Consider the following 15,237-nt stretch of genomic DNA (forward strand, 5'->3'; position numbering starts at 1 on the left):
CTAGAATTGCTGCAATGCGTGGGGCTAGTTTTGTCGTTCTTCATATTTCTTTCTTCAGATTCTGCCGTCATCCAACATTAGCACCTGGATACCAATTGATTCTATTTGAACAAGCTTTAAAGTAGCTGCTGCCTTCTTTGAACCAGTCATACTTGTAGGACTATCGTTTTCTGTTTTTGCCTCTTTTTTCCCCCATTTTAGAAAGTTGGGTTAGGTGGAACTCTTTCTTAGAGCCGAAGAAGCATGCATGTATGTGTATCCATCTATAAGTTGAAGTGCTGAGGTCTATTTAGAGATGTTCATGGACCGATCAAATTTATATAAAATATTTATTTTAATTTTTTAAGTTCGAACCGATTATATAAATTGATCTTTTTACAATATTATTAATCGTTTTGATTTTAAACTTTCATAAATTCTTTTTGTTCCTTTTAAAGTGATTTACCAAAATTCATCATCTCATTTGAGTATTTTTTTTTATCTACACTCTTAAAAACTAATATTTATTGAATTATCATAACATTTCAAAACAAACTAATAGTTAAAAAAATTATGTACAAATATTTAATAAATTTATATTTTTATATAGTTATTCAATTAACTTATCAAAGTAGGCATTATTTAGTAGAATTCAATTTAAAAAATGTTAGTTAATTATTATATTTATTTTTAAGTTAAGAATCCAAATAAAGTAAGAAAAAAAAAGTTAGTTAAATAATTAAAAATGGTTTTTGTTACAAGTATTTAATTAATTTGGTATATTAAGAACAGAGTTTTTTAACTCACCAACGACGCTAAGAAGCTACCACATGTTTTTAATTGAGTTTTTAAAATTGTGTTTGTAAAATTAAAAATTTCATTATCGTATCCAATAATAACCGTTTAATTAATTTATAATATTTATATTATATGCTTTTTAAGGAATATTTTATATATTTTTAAAACTTGTAAATAAAATAATTATTCAAAAAAATGATTGTTTTTCTTTGGAATTTTTTGATTTATCAATTCTACTAAATATTGTTTTTTTTTAAATTATGAATGAATTTTACTGAGTATGAGCTTAAGTATATAACTCAATAGATTAAACTTGACAACACTTCGAGTATCGGTCTCATAACAATCTTCTTCGAATTTTGGCCTCATGTGATTTGGTATAATTGAAAAGTGCATCATTCTTCATTGGTATTTATATATATAAAAAAGTAATTTTAATATTTCATCTAATTTTATCTTTTTTAATCATTAAATTTATTTTTTTATCAAATTATTTCAAAATAGATGAAAAAGTTCTTGTTTGTCACTTTTATTGACATGACATGCACGTGAATGACATATCAGCATTTAATTAATTATTTAAAATTTTAAAATTATTAAAAATATATATACTTTATACTTTTTTAATAATTTTAATTTTTAGAAATATTTTTTTAAATTTTTAAAATTTTAAAAAATTAATTAAATATTGACGTGTCATCCATGTAACAATTCACATATGTGCCACATCAACAAAGTTAAAAAACGTTAACTTTTAAATCAATTTTGGACTAATTTAACAAGAATTGCAAGATATAGTATTAAAAGAAGCGAAAAATTAAATGAAAGGTTAAAATGATTTTTCTTGTAAAATTAGAATGCCAAAAAAATCATTATGCCTTCTTTTAGTCAACTTAAATAGTAGGCTGATTGGTTGAAGTGAATTTATCTATACTCCAAATTAAAATTTGATTTGCAAATTTTGCCGTATATGTATGTATATAAAAAAAAAAGATTTTCTTTATATAATATTGAGGTGGAGATGAAGTGACACCGTTTAACTCATATCATAAAGATATCAAACAAAAGCTTTAACCACCATTCCATATAAATCAAGATATATGTTACAACTATATTTTTATTTATAAATGGGAAAAGGAGATTACATTAATCGTGTTTAATCAAAGTAAGTTATAAAAATCCTTAACCACTGCTTTTTTTTTAATGCTATTTGCTGAAAACCAAACCCAATTATAAATGAAATAACACAAAGGGCAACATAATATTCGAGGTTAAAGTGGGTCATCAATCAACCCAAAAACTTAAGCTAAATAAATGGGATTATTTTTGAAGACGAAAGAAATAATTTGGTTAGACTGAGGTTAAGGAAGCAAAAAGAGGTGAAACATTTTTTAAAGCTACAGCATGCAAAGAATGTTGACAAAGTTGTAGTTAATTCATGACCTTCACAACCTATCTACATTATAGCAAACCTTGTTCTTACTTGAAACTCCTTATAAGAAACAGTATTTCCCCAACTCATTCTATCAACAAATTAGATTTTAAACAAAAATGGAAGTTCATGACAATCTTTTTTTAGTTTTTTCACAAGGATGCAACATGGGAATGGTGATGCTAGCTTGCATGTTTATTTCATGGATCTTTGTTTACAGATTGAACCAGAGGAACAAAAATGGCCCCAAAACATGGCCACTCATCGGAGCAGCGTTCGAACAATTAATTAACTATGATCGAATGCACGATTGGCTCGTCGAATACCTGTCCGCATCGAAAACTGTTGTAGTTCCAATGCCTTTCACAACTTATACTTACATTGCTGATCCTGCTAATGTTGAACATGTACTTAAGACCAAATTTGCCAATTACCCCAAGGTAAAGCTTTCATTATTTCATTTTTTTTCTGTGGTTGTTGGACTGCAACATGCTCGTTATATTGGTTAACAGAGATATAAAGGTTGATGTCTGGTTTTGCTATATTGAAAGGGTGAAACGTACCATTCATATATGGAAGTGCTGCTTGGAGATGGGATTTTCAACGTAGATGGTGAGCTATGGAAGAAGCAAAGGAAAACAGCTAGTTTTGAGTTTGCATCAAAGAATTTGAGGGATTTCAGCACTGTAGTCTTCAGGGAATATAGTCTACAACTCCATTCTATTCTAACTCAAGCTAGCTTCCATAACCAAGAAGTAGACATGCAGGTAAGTAAAACCTACCATTTCAGTCAAATGCCGTTGCTTTTGTCAGATAGATTGAGCTGTGAATTCAATTTTCAGGATTTATTGATGAGGATGACTTTAGACTCCATTTGCAAGGTGGGGTTTGGTGTTGAAATTGGAACTCTGGCTCCCACTTTACCAGATAACAGCTTCGCTCGGTCGTTTGATACTGCCAACATCATTGTTACACTGAGGTTCGTTGACCCACTCTGGAAATTGAAAAGATTTCTCAATGTGGGATCCGAAGCTCTACTTGGAAAGAGCATCAAAGTCATTGATGACTTCACTTACAATGTCATAAGGAGAAGAAAATCTGAGATTAAAGAAATTCGAGAATCTTGCAAAACCAGCAAGGTGAAGTGAAAAGGGTTGCTTCCTTCTTTACATTCTTTCCCTTTCTTTTCCCCAGAAAATTTATCCTAGAAACTTTCTTTCTTGGTGGAAAATTTCAGATAAAGCATGACATATTGTCAAGATTTATTGAGCTAAGTGAAGATCCAGAAGGAAACTTAACTGACAAAAGTCTTAGAGATATTGTCCTGAATTTTGTGATTGCTGGCCGTGACACAACAGCTACGACTCTCACATGGGCCATATACATGATAATGACCAATGCTCGTGTAGCTGAAAAGCTTTACTCAGAACTTAAAGCTTTCGAAGAAGTACAAGCAAAGGAGGAGAGGATTTCATTACTACCATGTGACTTGGAAGACCCTGAATCCTTCAATCGAAGAGCAGTGCAATTTGCAGGCTTATTGAATTATGATTCACTGGGGAGATTGTATTATCTGCATGCAGTGATCACAGAGACACTACGTTTATATCCAGCAGTTCCCCAGGTATGTAGCTTCTTCCATTTCAGTCAGTAAATAAACAAGAAATATTGTAAGGACTTAAAGATGTATTTCCTTCGATCTCAGTTCCCAAAAAGGCTTGAAAAATTGTGTCCAAAAGAAGCATCTGATATGTCCGTTTCTGGTTTTATAACCAAGTAAATGTTGCCGGTGATTACAGGACCCCAAGGGCATCCTGGAGGATGATATCTTGCCCGATGGAACCAAAGTAAAAGCAGGAGGCATGGTTACTTATGTTCCCTACTCGATGGGTCGGATGGAGTATAATTGGGGCCCTGATGCAGCAGTATTCAGGCCTGAGAGATGGCTAAAAGAGGGTTGCTTCCAAAATGCATCTCCATTCAAGTTCACTGCATTTCAGGTATAATATGCAAAAGATCTTCACCCTTTGATAAATACAAATTCAACAAACTGGTAGAAAGCAGATTGAACTAAGTTTTTTGTAGTTTCTTTACATTGAATTCATATATAATCTATAAAAGTTCTCAACTCTATCAAAGAACACTATAAGCTTATGCTACAACATGGTGGCTAACTGGTTCTTGTTTTCTAATGTCATGCAGGCAGGACCAAGAATATGCCTTGGAAAGGACTCTGCCTATCTCCAGATGAAGATGGCATTGGCCATTCTGTGCAGGTTTTTCAAATTTAATTTGGTACCAAACCATCCAGTAAAGTATAGGATGATGACTATTCTATCAATGGAGAAAGGTTTGAAGCTCAAAATAGCCAGACAATCTTGTTGAGGTGGCCAATGGTCTACTTCTGGTCAAAAGTTAAACTATACCAGATGTTGTCCAAACGATAATATATACTTTAGAATTTTGCCAGCAATCAATTCGGATTCTTAACTAGAGAACTCCTCTAAGCTCTGCTGATAATCGCAATAAGGAATACCCTTTTTGATAGAAAAGGCATTATAAATTTAACTGCTGAATAACTAATAAATAGATAGATAACATATGTTGCAGTAACGATCGATTTCAAACAAGCTCCAAAACAGCATGTAAATCTGTTTCAACATGCAAATCCTTCCAACTCTGGCAAATCAGGGATAAAAAAGAGTGGCTATTATAGCCATTTCATGTGAACATATTCATTGTAGCTACAAGCTGATGAACTGTCACTTCATGTGCTTTGAGTCACGATTTGTAGAATGAAACATTAAATGTATATTATGAGTTTGTTCTCATTTTCTACTCAAAGAAATCACCTGCAAGCTAATGTCAATGGATGCAGTATCTAATTAAGTAATTTCTGCTTCTTTTCTTTCCATTCATTGATTTCAGTTTCGATCTTTGCTTGAACAATTGCATGAAACCCAGGGTACGGTTCATAACCAAAGAAGGTTTGAAGAGCCTGAGGAGCAAAGAATAAGAACTTATGAATAGGTATGAAGATCAATCACCTTTTTTTTTCCTGTCCCTTTTCCTTTATTTTGAAAGAGAAAAGAAGAAGATGAAATTACCTCAAACAGCACAAAGAAGGGAGCCATTATAAAGGCTTGAACAAGGTTATCCAATAAAGCTGGTGCTCGTTTCTGTAGCATATTAATCGAAATTTAGGAGAATGAATGTATGATCGAAAGGCATTAACTTTTTGTGTGTATGTGCTTACATGCATGAATATACACATGTATGTATTATTAGAACTCATTACCTCAAAGACCCCATGGCCAATGAACTGTCCAATCCAGCAGAAAAGTTGAACCGCAAGAACGACCTAAAATTGGTTTCAATCCAATCCAATCCAATCCAATCCAATCAGAGTAAAGCAAGATAAAGTGAACTTGCAAAATGCAAATTCAGAAACTACAGCAATCAGTTGGAAGAACCAGTGTAACTTGTAAGCAACAAACGGATTGAAACAAGAAGCGTCTGAGATGTAAGTGCCAATGCACTCTATAAAGCAACAAGAACATGCACATGTTGCAGCCATAGAATTTTACGAGAACAGCCATAAAACATTTAGGCAAAATGATCAACTGTTTTTAATTTGTCTGGAAATGTTATGGATTGAGATTCTCTAAAAAAAATTGCAGCTGAGAGGCCAATAAACAATTAAAGATCAATTTCAATGATTTTCAAAGTCCAAGACCATGCTTGGGAATGAAATGGAACCAAAGACTCCATTAGCATGTGGGAATGATAAACTTTCCATGTTTTGGAATAAATTCCAGACGCCACTTATGTTGTAGACTACCATACAACACTAAAGTGAAGCCATCATTCAAAACATTGAAACTTGAAAGGATGCTCCAGAAATAGATCTCTTTGAAGGTCTGGTTCTTTTAGAATAGAAATGCACCCGTATATTTTCAGATTCTTATAAGCAAAACAATGTGTGTCAATTTTCTAACACTTTGGAGTTTGGGGGTATGCAGACCCTCCTCCGTGAAAATAAAATATGAAAAGGATGCTTAATATGACTGAGTCAACCAGAAACCAAAACCAATAAAGAAAGGCGTAACAAAAGGAACAAATTTGTACCTTCCAAGCAAGAGAAAAGCCAAGTCGAGTTGCAAGAACGCTGCTAACAATCCAACAAACCCCGCAAAGTAAGGCAGCCAAGGTTCCAGCTTTGACATCCAAACACATGTAAAACACAGCGTAGACGAAAGCAAACAAGAACCCAAAGTTGAAAATCAACGAAACATGGACTCCAAACAGAGAGAAATTAATATGAGGGAGATTAAACAGAGAAGGAGTGAAGTCAAGAAGGAGAATTGCAGTGAAGAAAATTGGCCAAACAAATAACATGTGAATTACTATGTTTGTTGGGTTGCTATGATATGCACCATAAAAAGCAAAGTGCTTTTCTAGATTAAATAATTCAATCCTATTTCCCATATTCAATTTTCTTGCAAATTTTCTCAAGAAAATTTCTGGGTATGCTGTAAAAGGAGAATACTTGAAAAGCTGAAAATTTTGCTTCGTAAAACAGCGGAAACAAAGTCCTTCTTTACCGTTCAAAAGAAAAAAGTCGTTCTTCTTGGTTCATCAAGGGCCAAATCAGAGAACTAGGACGCTTGCCATTTGACATCCTCATTCAAATATTTATAGTAAAAGTTCTATTTTTTGTTTAATTTAGTCAACGAGTAAACTCTAGAATTAGTTACGCATGTTTTTGTTTTCCTCATCTAACTATTAAAATTTTTAATTTAGTCACTAACGTTATAGATTATTTCTATTTTCGCCACTCATGTTTTAGATAGTTCTATTTTGGTGACTCTTTGTTAAATAGTTAATGATAGTGATGATTTTTATAATCAGTATAAATAACACATTTATTCTTCAATATTAACGCATTCTATCAATTCGATCTTAATTTTAAACATTTCAATAAATTTAACCCTCCATATTTTCAAATACTTTCAATTTGATCTTCAAACATGTATAATTAAATATAAATATAATTATACTGAAACGCATATAATTAAATCTTAATAAACTTATATCTAAACTTTTGGTTTTTATAAACTTCATTTATAAAAAATGTTTGGGTACCCAATTAGGGGAAAAAAAGTTTATATACCACTTGTGACAAAAAAAATGTTTAGATACCAAAATGAGAGAAATGACATAATTTAGGGATGCTTAATTCGTATCTATTGTGTTTTCCAAGCAACCCACGACACATTAGCGAATGAGGGAATATTGATATACCCCTATCCGTATCAAGACATGTAGCAAGCCAAAAAGACACTTAAACAGTTGGTTTGTCACCAGTAAACCAGAAGGCCACTCGTGAGCTCTCATTTCTTAGATGACCATCCAAACAAGCACATACCATCCGTCATTCGGATCCCGAAGCGTCATTGGGAACATGAAATTGTTGGTCACCAAACATTTTGTGGGATCAATTGCTTTCTCCCATCAATTCAGAATGAATGACAAGATCTATAATGTCATAAACATTCTCATCCTATTGAAGACATCCCCTCCACGCGCTCCGTAATAATGAGTAAATGGCAAGTTAAATACGTTAACGCCATTTACATAGGACCTTTTCCTATAAATACATCCAGGAACAATGAATAAAGAACCGATTCTCTAAGGATATTAAGCCTACACTTTATCAACACTCCTTTTCAACTTTCAACCCTTTATACTTCTTTCAACTTTATTTTCCTTAACCTCTTACTTTTCACCCTCACTAAGTGAATTAACCTCTGTAACAACCACCACTATCTCTTTTATACTACATCCTTATTATTCACTGTATCAACACTCTTCAATGTAAATAATCATTTATATTATTTTTTAGTCTTTTGTGAAAAATAAAATAAAATAAAAATATAAAAATAAAATAAAGAACACATAGATTTTTACGTGGAAACCCTTTCGGGAAAAAACCACGGACAGAGGAGAAGAAAATTCACTATGTCGAATTTAAATCATTACAAGAGGAATAGACTATATCTATTTATAGGCTTCTAAAGCCATATTCTAGTAAGACTGAAACACCTTATTCTAATCAATATCAAATAGATGGAATTTAATAAGGTTTAAAAAACCTTATTCTAAAATAAAATAAAAGAAGTGTAATTCTATATGGATTCTTCTTTTATTTTATTTTACCACTGTATTTTATTTACATAAGGATTCAGGTCACTTAATTCTAACAATCTCCACCTTGACACGAATTCTCAATGAACAAGTTCTTCATCGCGAACTCTCAACAAACAAGTTCTCCACCTCTTCCATAAAACCCTTTAAGGGTTTAACTTCAACCATGAACACCAACCAAGTCTAAGCAATGCTCAAACTTGGTTATAGGAAGTGACTTAGTCGTTATATCTGCAGGATTTTCATGAGTACTAATTTTGCTCACGACAATATCACCACGAGCAATAATATCACGAACAAAATGATATCGAACATCAATATGTTTTGTTCTCTCATGAAACATTTGATCTTTTGTAAGAAAGATGACACCCTAACTGTCACAAAATACTGTGCTGATTTGAAGGTCTTCATTGAATTCACTAAAGAGTCCCTTCAACCAAATAGCTTCTTTACAAGCCTCAGTAATCGCCATGTACTCAGCTTCAGTGGTAGATAAAGCGACTGTAGTTTGCAAAGTGGCTTTCCAACTAATTGCACAACATCCGATTGTAAAGACATAACCTGTGAGAGATCTTTTTCTATCAAAGTCTCTAGCAAAATCAACATCAATATACCCAATTACTCCATCTCTAGTTCTTCCAAACTGTAAGCAAACATCAGTAGTTCCTCGTAAATATATTAAAATCACTGAACTACTTTCCAATGTTCTTTACTGGGATTCACCATATATCTGCTAACTGCACTAACTGCATATGATAAATCTGGACGTGAACAAACTATAGCATACATGAGAGATTCCATTGCACTAGAGTATGGAACATGTGACATGTACTCAATCTCATCATCTGATTGTGGAGACAAAGCCGATGAAAGTCTAAAATGGGCTGCTAAAGGAGTACTAACAGGCTTAGCACTCTGCATATTGAACCTGAAAAGAACTTTCTCAATGTACCCCTTCTGACTTAGGTACAATTTACTTGCTTTTCTATCTCTGAGAATCTCCATACCAAGTATCTTCTTTGCTGGTCCTAAATCTTTCATCTCAAAATTTTCACTTAGTTGGGTTTTGACCTTTCTTATCTCCTATTTATCTTTTACTGCAATCAACATGTCATCAACATAAAGAAGTAGATACACAAAAGAACCATCACTATTTTTCTTAAAGTAAACACAACTGTCAAAATTACTTCTTTTGGAATTATGAGATGTAATACCCCATACCCGTACCTGAGACCGGGATAGGATACGAGGCATTACCGAAATTTTCAGAATAATTTCAATTAATTTATATTATTTAGTATTCATTTTCATGTTTCATGTAACATCCTTTTCATATATTCAATTCAAAATATCATATAAAATATGATACAATACTTAAATTGTCATATTTACATGCTCATTCAGGGTATCCGAACCTACCTGACTAAATTGCAGAAATACCAAGATTTAGGGGCATATTGGTAATTTACCATTTCCCAAATTTCACCCAATCTTAAATTGATAATTTCATTCAATTTATTAATTTAGATAAGAAAACAATTTATTCCCTTCAATTTAGTCATTTTTGACATTTTTACAAAAATTACCCCCTAAAGTTTTACTTTTATTCAATTTAGTCCATGAGCTTAAAACATGCAAATTAGCCATGTTAACTGAATATTCATATATATTTTTCCTCCTCCTCCTCTCCATTCCACATCCTTAATGTATATAACATTCTTGTAAGTACGATTTCACAATTTACTTATTAATGCTCACATCAATCTGTTCAAACGAGTCATAGTCACTCAATTATTTATAATTCGAGCTACAGAGCTCAAAATTAAGATCCGTAAATTTTTCCTAAAACTAGACTCACATATAATTCTACCATAAAATTTTAAGAATTTTTGGTTTAGCCAATTAGTACAGTTTATTCATTTAAGTTTCCCCTGTTTCACTATCCAACAGTTCTGACCTCTCTTCACTAAAAATTAATTATATCACAGTACAAAACTCGGATAATGTTCCCATTGATTTCTATTGAAAATAGACTCATTAAGGATTCTAAGCATATAAATTTGAGACTCTAATTAATTTTCTCCAATTGTTTTTGATTTTCCAAAGTCAAAACAGGGGAACCCAAATTCATTCTAACCTTGTCTCACAAAATTCATTATATCTCATAATTTACAAATCCATTGCTTACACCGTTTCTTCTATGAAAAACTAGACTCAATAAGTTTTAATTTCATATTTTATTCATCTTCTAATTCGATTTCTAAAATTTATGGTGATTTTTAAAAGTTAGTCTACTTCTGCTGTCCAATATTGTTTTAGTTCAAGATGTTTATTACCATTTTTCTCTAAATTTCAAAGGTCATACAATTCAGTCCTTGCTCAATTAGCCCATCTATTAAGCTAATTTTTCTCAATTAACATTTTATTCCATCATTCTAAACCATTACACAATCTTTGAAAATCAGAATTTTAACACTAAACTTTAATTCACAACTTTTTCACAATTAGGTCCTAAAATCAATTTCTATTGAAATTACTTGATAAAATCATCAAACAACAAAATAAAAGCTTCAAATTCATTTTATTTCATCATAAACAGCTAACACTTATCAATGATAGCTTTTAATTTTGTTCATAAAATCAAAAACTAATGAATTAAACACTTGGACCTAATTGTAAAAGTCACAAAAACATAAAAATCTCAAAGAAAAGGGTAAGAATTGAACTCACATATGTCAAAGTATGAAAAACCAGCAGCTTTCAGACCTCCCATGGCGTTTTTGCTGAAGAAAAATGATGATATCTCTAGATTTTTCAAATTTGTCTTGTTTTATATGTTTAATTTGTAAAATTTCCCATTTTGCCCTTGTTTCTCCTTGTCTTTTTGCTGATTTTCTTGCCCAACCGTCCAGCTCATACAATTTGGGTCCAATTGCCTTTTAAATCGCTCCTTTTTAATCACTTAAACTATTTAATCACAGTTTAATAAATTTTGCACTATTTTCAATTTAGTCCTTTTTAATTAATTGACTAACCAAACGTTAAAATTTTCTAACGAAACTTTAATACTAACTTAATAACACTCCATAAATATTTATAAAAATATTTATGGTTCGATTTATAAATCCGAGGTCTCGATACCTCGATTTCAACCAAATTTACCTGATTAATTCTTTTAAAATCGCAAAATTCACTAATTAAAAATAATTCTTTTAAGTTCGCGCTTGGCCTATAATTATTATTTGTTAAAATTTCTAAACTTACTCATCGGATTTAGTGATCTCGAATCACTGTTTCCGATACCACTGGAAAAATTTGGCTGTTACATGAGAAGTCATAAAGGAATCAAACCTCTTGTACCACTGTCTTGGTGACTGTTTCAAACCGTAAAGGGACTTTTTCAGCAAGCAAATATAGTCCTCTTTTTTTGAGACTGTAAAACTCTCTGGTTGTTGCATGTAAATATCCTCCTTAAGTTCTCCATGCAAAAATGCAGTTTTTACATCTAACTGCTCAAGCTCTAAGTCATGCATGGCCACAATACCAAGCAAAGCTCGAATCAAACTATGCTTAACAACTGGGGAAAACACATCTGTGAAGTCCACTCCTGAAATTTGACTGTAACCCTTTGCAACAAGCCTTGCTTTATATCTGGGTTCTTCAACTCTTGGAGTCCCTTCTTTCTTTTTAAACACCCATTTACAACGAACAACCTTTTTACCTTTAGGAAGTTTTACAAGATCCAATATTCTGTTTTTGTGGAGTGATTCCATCTCCTCTTGCATAGCAAACATCCACTTTTCTGAGTCTTCACAACTAATCCCTCAGAATAATTAGATGGTTCTTGATTCGCATCTATATCTTCAGCCACATTTAAAGCGTAAGCAACTAGATCAGCCTTGGCATACTTCTTTGAAGGTTTAAAAGCAACTAGATCAGCCTCGACATACTTCTTTGGAGGTTTAATTTCTCTTCTAGTTCTGTTTTTGACGATAGAGTATTACGGTGAAGAAGCAACTCTATTCTCAATTTTTGTACTGGCTTGAGGAGTCAACTCTGTATTAATCTGATGCTCCACCTGCTTTTGATTTTCTTTATTGGAATAGTCTTTAAGAGATAAGTTAGGTAGCATAGCAGTTTCATCAAAAACAACATCTCTGTTAATCACAACTTTTCTATTTTCAAGACACCATAACTTATACCCTTTTACACCAGCTTTATAACCAAGAAAAACACATTTAATGGATCTCAGTTCCAATTTTTCATTATCAACATGAGCATACGCAGGACACCCAAAGATCTTTAAATCAGAATAATTAGCAGGATCCATACCTCTTGTGGAGTCTTTTTCTCAATGGCAACGGATGGGGATCGGTTGATCAAAAAACATACAGTAGAGGCTGCTTCGGCCCAAAACGACTTTGATAAGTTGGCATTTGACAACATACATCGAACCTTCTCTATGATCATTCTGTTCATTCATTCTACAACGCCATTTTGCTGTGGAGCATGGCGAGCTGTCAAGTGTCTCACGATCCCTTCTGACTTACACAATCTATTAAACTCATCAAAACAGAACTCTAAGCCATTGTCTGTACGGAGGTATTTTATTTATTTTCCAGTCTGTTTTTCAATCATAATTTTCCAAGACTTAAATGCAGAAAACACATCACTTTTCTGCTTCAAGAAGAACACCCAAACTTTTTTGGAAAAACCATCAATAAAGGTTAGCATATAATTAGCTCCACCTCTCGAAGGCACTCTGGATGGCCCCCCCAGATCAGAATGAATATACTCCAACATTCTCTTCGTGTTATGGATTCCTCTGGTGAATCGAACTCTTTTTTGCTTCCCAAAAACACAATGCTCACAGAAATTCAGTTTGCAAATTCTTTGTCCATTAAGAAGTCCTCTTTTGCTCAATTCTGCCATGTCAGTCTCACTCATATGCCCTAGGTGCATATGCCAAAGTTTAGTAATATCATCATCTGATAAGGAAGAAGAAGCGACAGCTGCATCACCAGTAACAGTAGAACCTTGTAAAACATATAACTTGGCAGTCTTTCTCTGCCCTTTCATCACAACAAGGGAACCTTTGGAAATCTTTAAAACCCCACTTTCTCTGTGTATCTGTACCCTTTTGAATCAAGAGTACTCAACAAAATTAAATTTCTTTTCAATTCTGGAACATGTCATACATCACTAAGTGCTGTGACAACTCCATTAAACATCTTAACTTTAATTGTTCTAACACCAGCGATTTTATATAAAGCATTATTTCTCATCAAAACAACATCTTCAGACACTGTTTCGTAAGTTGTAAACCAATCCCGATTAGGACTCATGTGGAAAGTGCAGCCTGAATCAAGTATCCACTCTTCGCTTACTTTAGAATCATTGACAGAAGCGACTAGAAGTTTACCATCGCTGTAGTCTTCTACAACATCAACTTCACCGAAATTTTTTGGTTGTTTTCTCTTTTGATTTGCAGCCTCCCTTTTAATCTTGTTCTGTAGCTTATAACACTTAGATTTAATATGCCCTTTCTTCTTGCAGAATTTACAAGTTTTACCTCTGTTTGAAGACTTTGATCTACCCTTAGATTTACCACAAGGATTCCGTTCTTGTGTCCTACAACGATCATCATTAGCATTCTGATCTTGTCTCTCACGAACAATGAGACCCTCTCCCTGAGAGTCGAGTTTAACCACAAGATGCTTCATCTTATCATACGAGGTTAAAGAATCATAAACCTCATCAACTGTGAGAGACTCGCGGCTATATAAAATCGTGTCTTTAAAGGTTGAATAAGACGGGGGCAACGAACAAAGTAGAATCAACCCTAGATCTTCCTTATCATGTTGAACCTCCATGACCTCCAAGTTTGAGAGAATTTCTTTTAACACTATTAAGTGTTCGTGTACAAAAGCACCTTCCTCCAAACGATGAGCATAAAGACGCTGCTTCATATGCAACTTGCTTGTTAGAGTTTTCGACATACATATTTGTTCTAGCCTCTTCCATAATACAGCGGCAGTCTTCTCTTTTATCACATCCTACAAAATTTCGTTGGAAAAATACAGATGTAATTGTGTTAACGCCTTTCGATCCTTACGCTTCTTCTCTTCATCTGTTAATGTCGAAGGCATCTTATCTATCCCTAGTAGGGCATCCTCCAGATCCATCTGCGCAAGAACTGCTTGCATATTAATCTGCCACAACGCAAATCTGGTGTTACGATCCAACAGCAGAATTTCATACTTCAAATATGCCATTACCATGATCGAGATGAATAACCCGGAAGCTCTGATACCAATTTGTAAAAAATAAAATAAAATAAAAATAAATAAATAAAATAAAGAACACACAGATTTTTACGTGGAAACTCTTTCGGGAAAAAACCACGAGCAGAGGAGAACAAAATTCACTATGTTGAATTCAAATCATTACAAGAGGAATAGACTGTGTTTATTTATAGGCTTGTAAAGTCATATTCGAGTAAGATTGAAACACCTTATTCTAATCAATATCAAATAGATAGAATTTAATAAGGTTTAAAAAACCTTATTCTAAAAGAAAATAAAAGAAGTGTAATTCTATATGGATTCTTCTTTTATTTTATTTTACCACTGTATTTTATTTAAATAAGGATTTGGGTCACTTAATTTTAACATCTTTTAATTTAGAGGTTAATATACATATAACAAAAAAAATTGAAATCCATAAAAGAAATCTAGCTTTTAAGTATAAATGAAGGTAACAAGATAAGAATATGACATTGAGAACTTAGTGTTGAAGGAGTTGTTGAGTGGCACTCGACT

General features: G+C 32.9%; 2 protein-coding genes across 2 annotated transcripts; one reads left to right on the forward strand and one right to left on the reverse strand.

Annotated features, from left to right (window-relative positions):
- The first annotated feature begins 2,267 nt into the window (after nt 1-2,267).
- Nucleotides 2,268-5,040, forward strand: LOC107918628 (cytochrome P450 704B1). Its single transcript, XM_016848221.2, has 6 exons — nt 2,268-2,649; nt 2,761-2,976; nt 3,052-3,348; nt 3,447-3,833; nt 4,009-4,209; nt 4,412-5,040. Exons 1-6 carry the CDS (start codon nt 2,329-2,331, stop codon nt 4,592-4,594), a joined length of 1,605 nt encoding a protein of 534 aa, XP_016703710.1. The 5' UTR covers nt 2,268-2,328; the 3' UTR covers nt 4,595-5,040.
- Nucleotides 4,904-6,884, reverse strand: LOC107918629 (2-hydroxy-palmitic acid dioxygenase mpo1). The gene is made up of 4 exons (XM_016848222.2): nt 6,338-6,884; nt 5,508-5,570; nt 5,317-5,388; nt 4,904-5,207 (listed from the first exon to the last, which is right to left on the reverse strand). The coding sequence occupies exons 1-4, from the start codon at nt 6,695-6,697 to the stop codon at nt 5,091-5,093; spliced, it is 612 nt and encodes a 203-aa protein (XP_016703711.1). The 5' UTR covers nt 6,698-6,884; the 3' UTR covers nt 4,904-5,090.
- Between the last annotated feature and the right edge of the window lie 8,353 nt (nt 6,885-15,237).

The sequence above is a fragment of the Gossypium hirsutum genome, chromosome A12 (genome assembly GCF_007990345.1).
Source record: "Gossypium hirsutum isolate 1008001.06 chromosome A12, Gossypium_hirsutum_v2.1, whole genome shotgun sequence".
NCBI classification, from domain to species: Eukaryota; Viridiplantae; Streptophyta; class Magnoliopsida; order Malvales; family Malvaceae; genus Gossypium; species Gossypium hirsutum.

Bases quoted from the DNA above. Each gene is read 5' to 3' on its own strand.
- LOC107918629 (XM_016848222.2), bottom strand. From the start codon at position 6,697: ATGGGAAATAGGATTGAATTATTTAATCTAGAAAAGCACTTTGCTTTT. The intron at 5,571-6,337 runs GTACAAATTTGT...AACCAATTTTAG, and splicing joins GCTTTTCTCTTGCTTGGAAG to GTCGTTCTTGCGGTTCAACT. The intron at 5,389-5,507 runs GTAATGAGTTCT...AATATGCTACAG, and splicing joins TTGGCCATGGGGTCTTTGAG to AAACGAGCACCAGCTTTATT.
- LOC107918628 (XM_016848221.2), top strand. From the start codon at position 2,329: ATGGAAGTTCATGACAATCTTTTTTTAGTTTTTTCACAAGGATGCAAC. The intron at 2,977-3,051 runs GTAAGTAAAACC...TTCAATTTTCAG, and splicing joins ACCAAGAAGTAGACATGCAG to GATTTATTGATGAGGATGAC. The intron at 3,834-4,008 runs GTATGTAGCTTC...CGGTGATTACAG, and splicing joins TATATCCAGCAGTTCCCCAG to GACCCCAAGGGCATCCTGGA.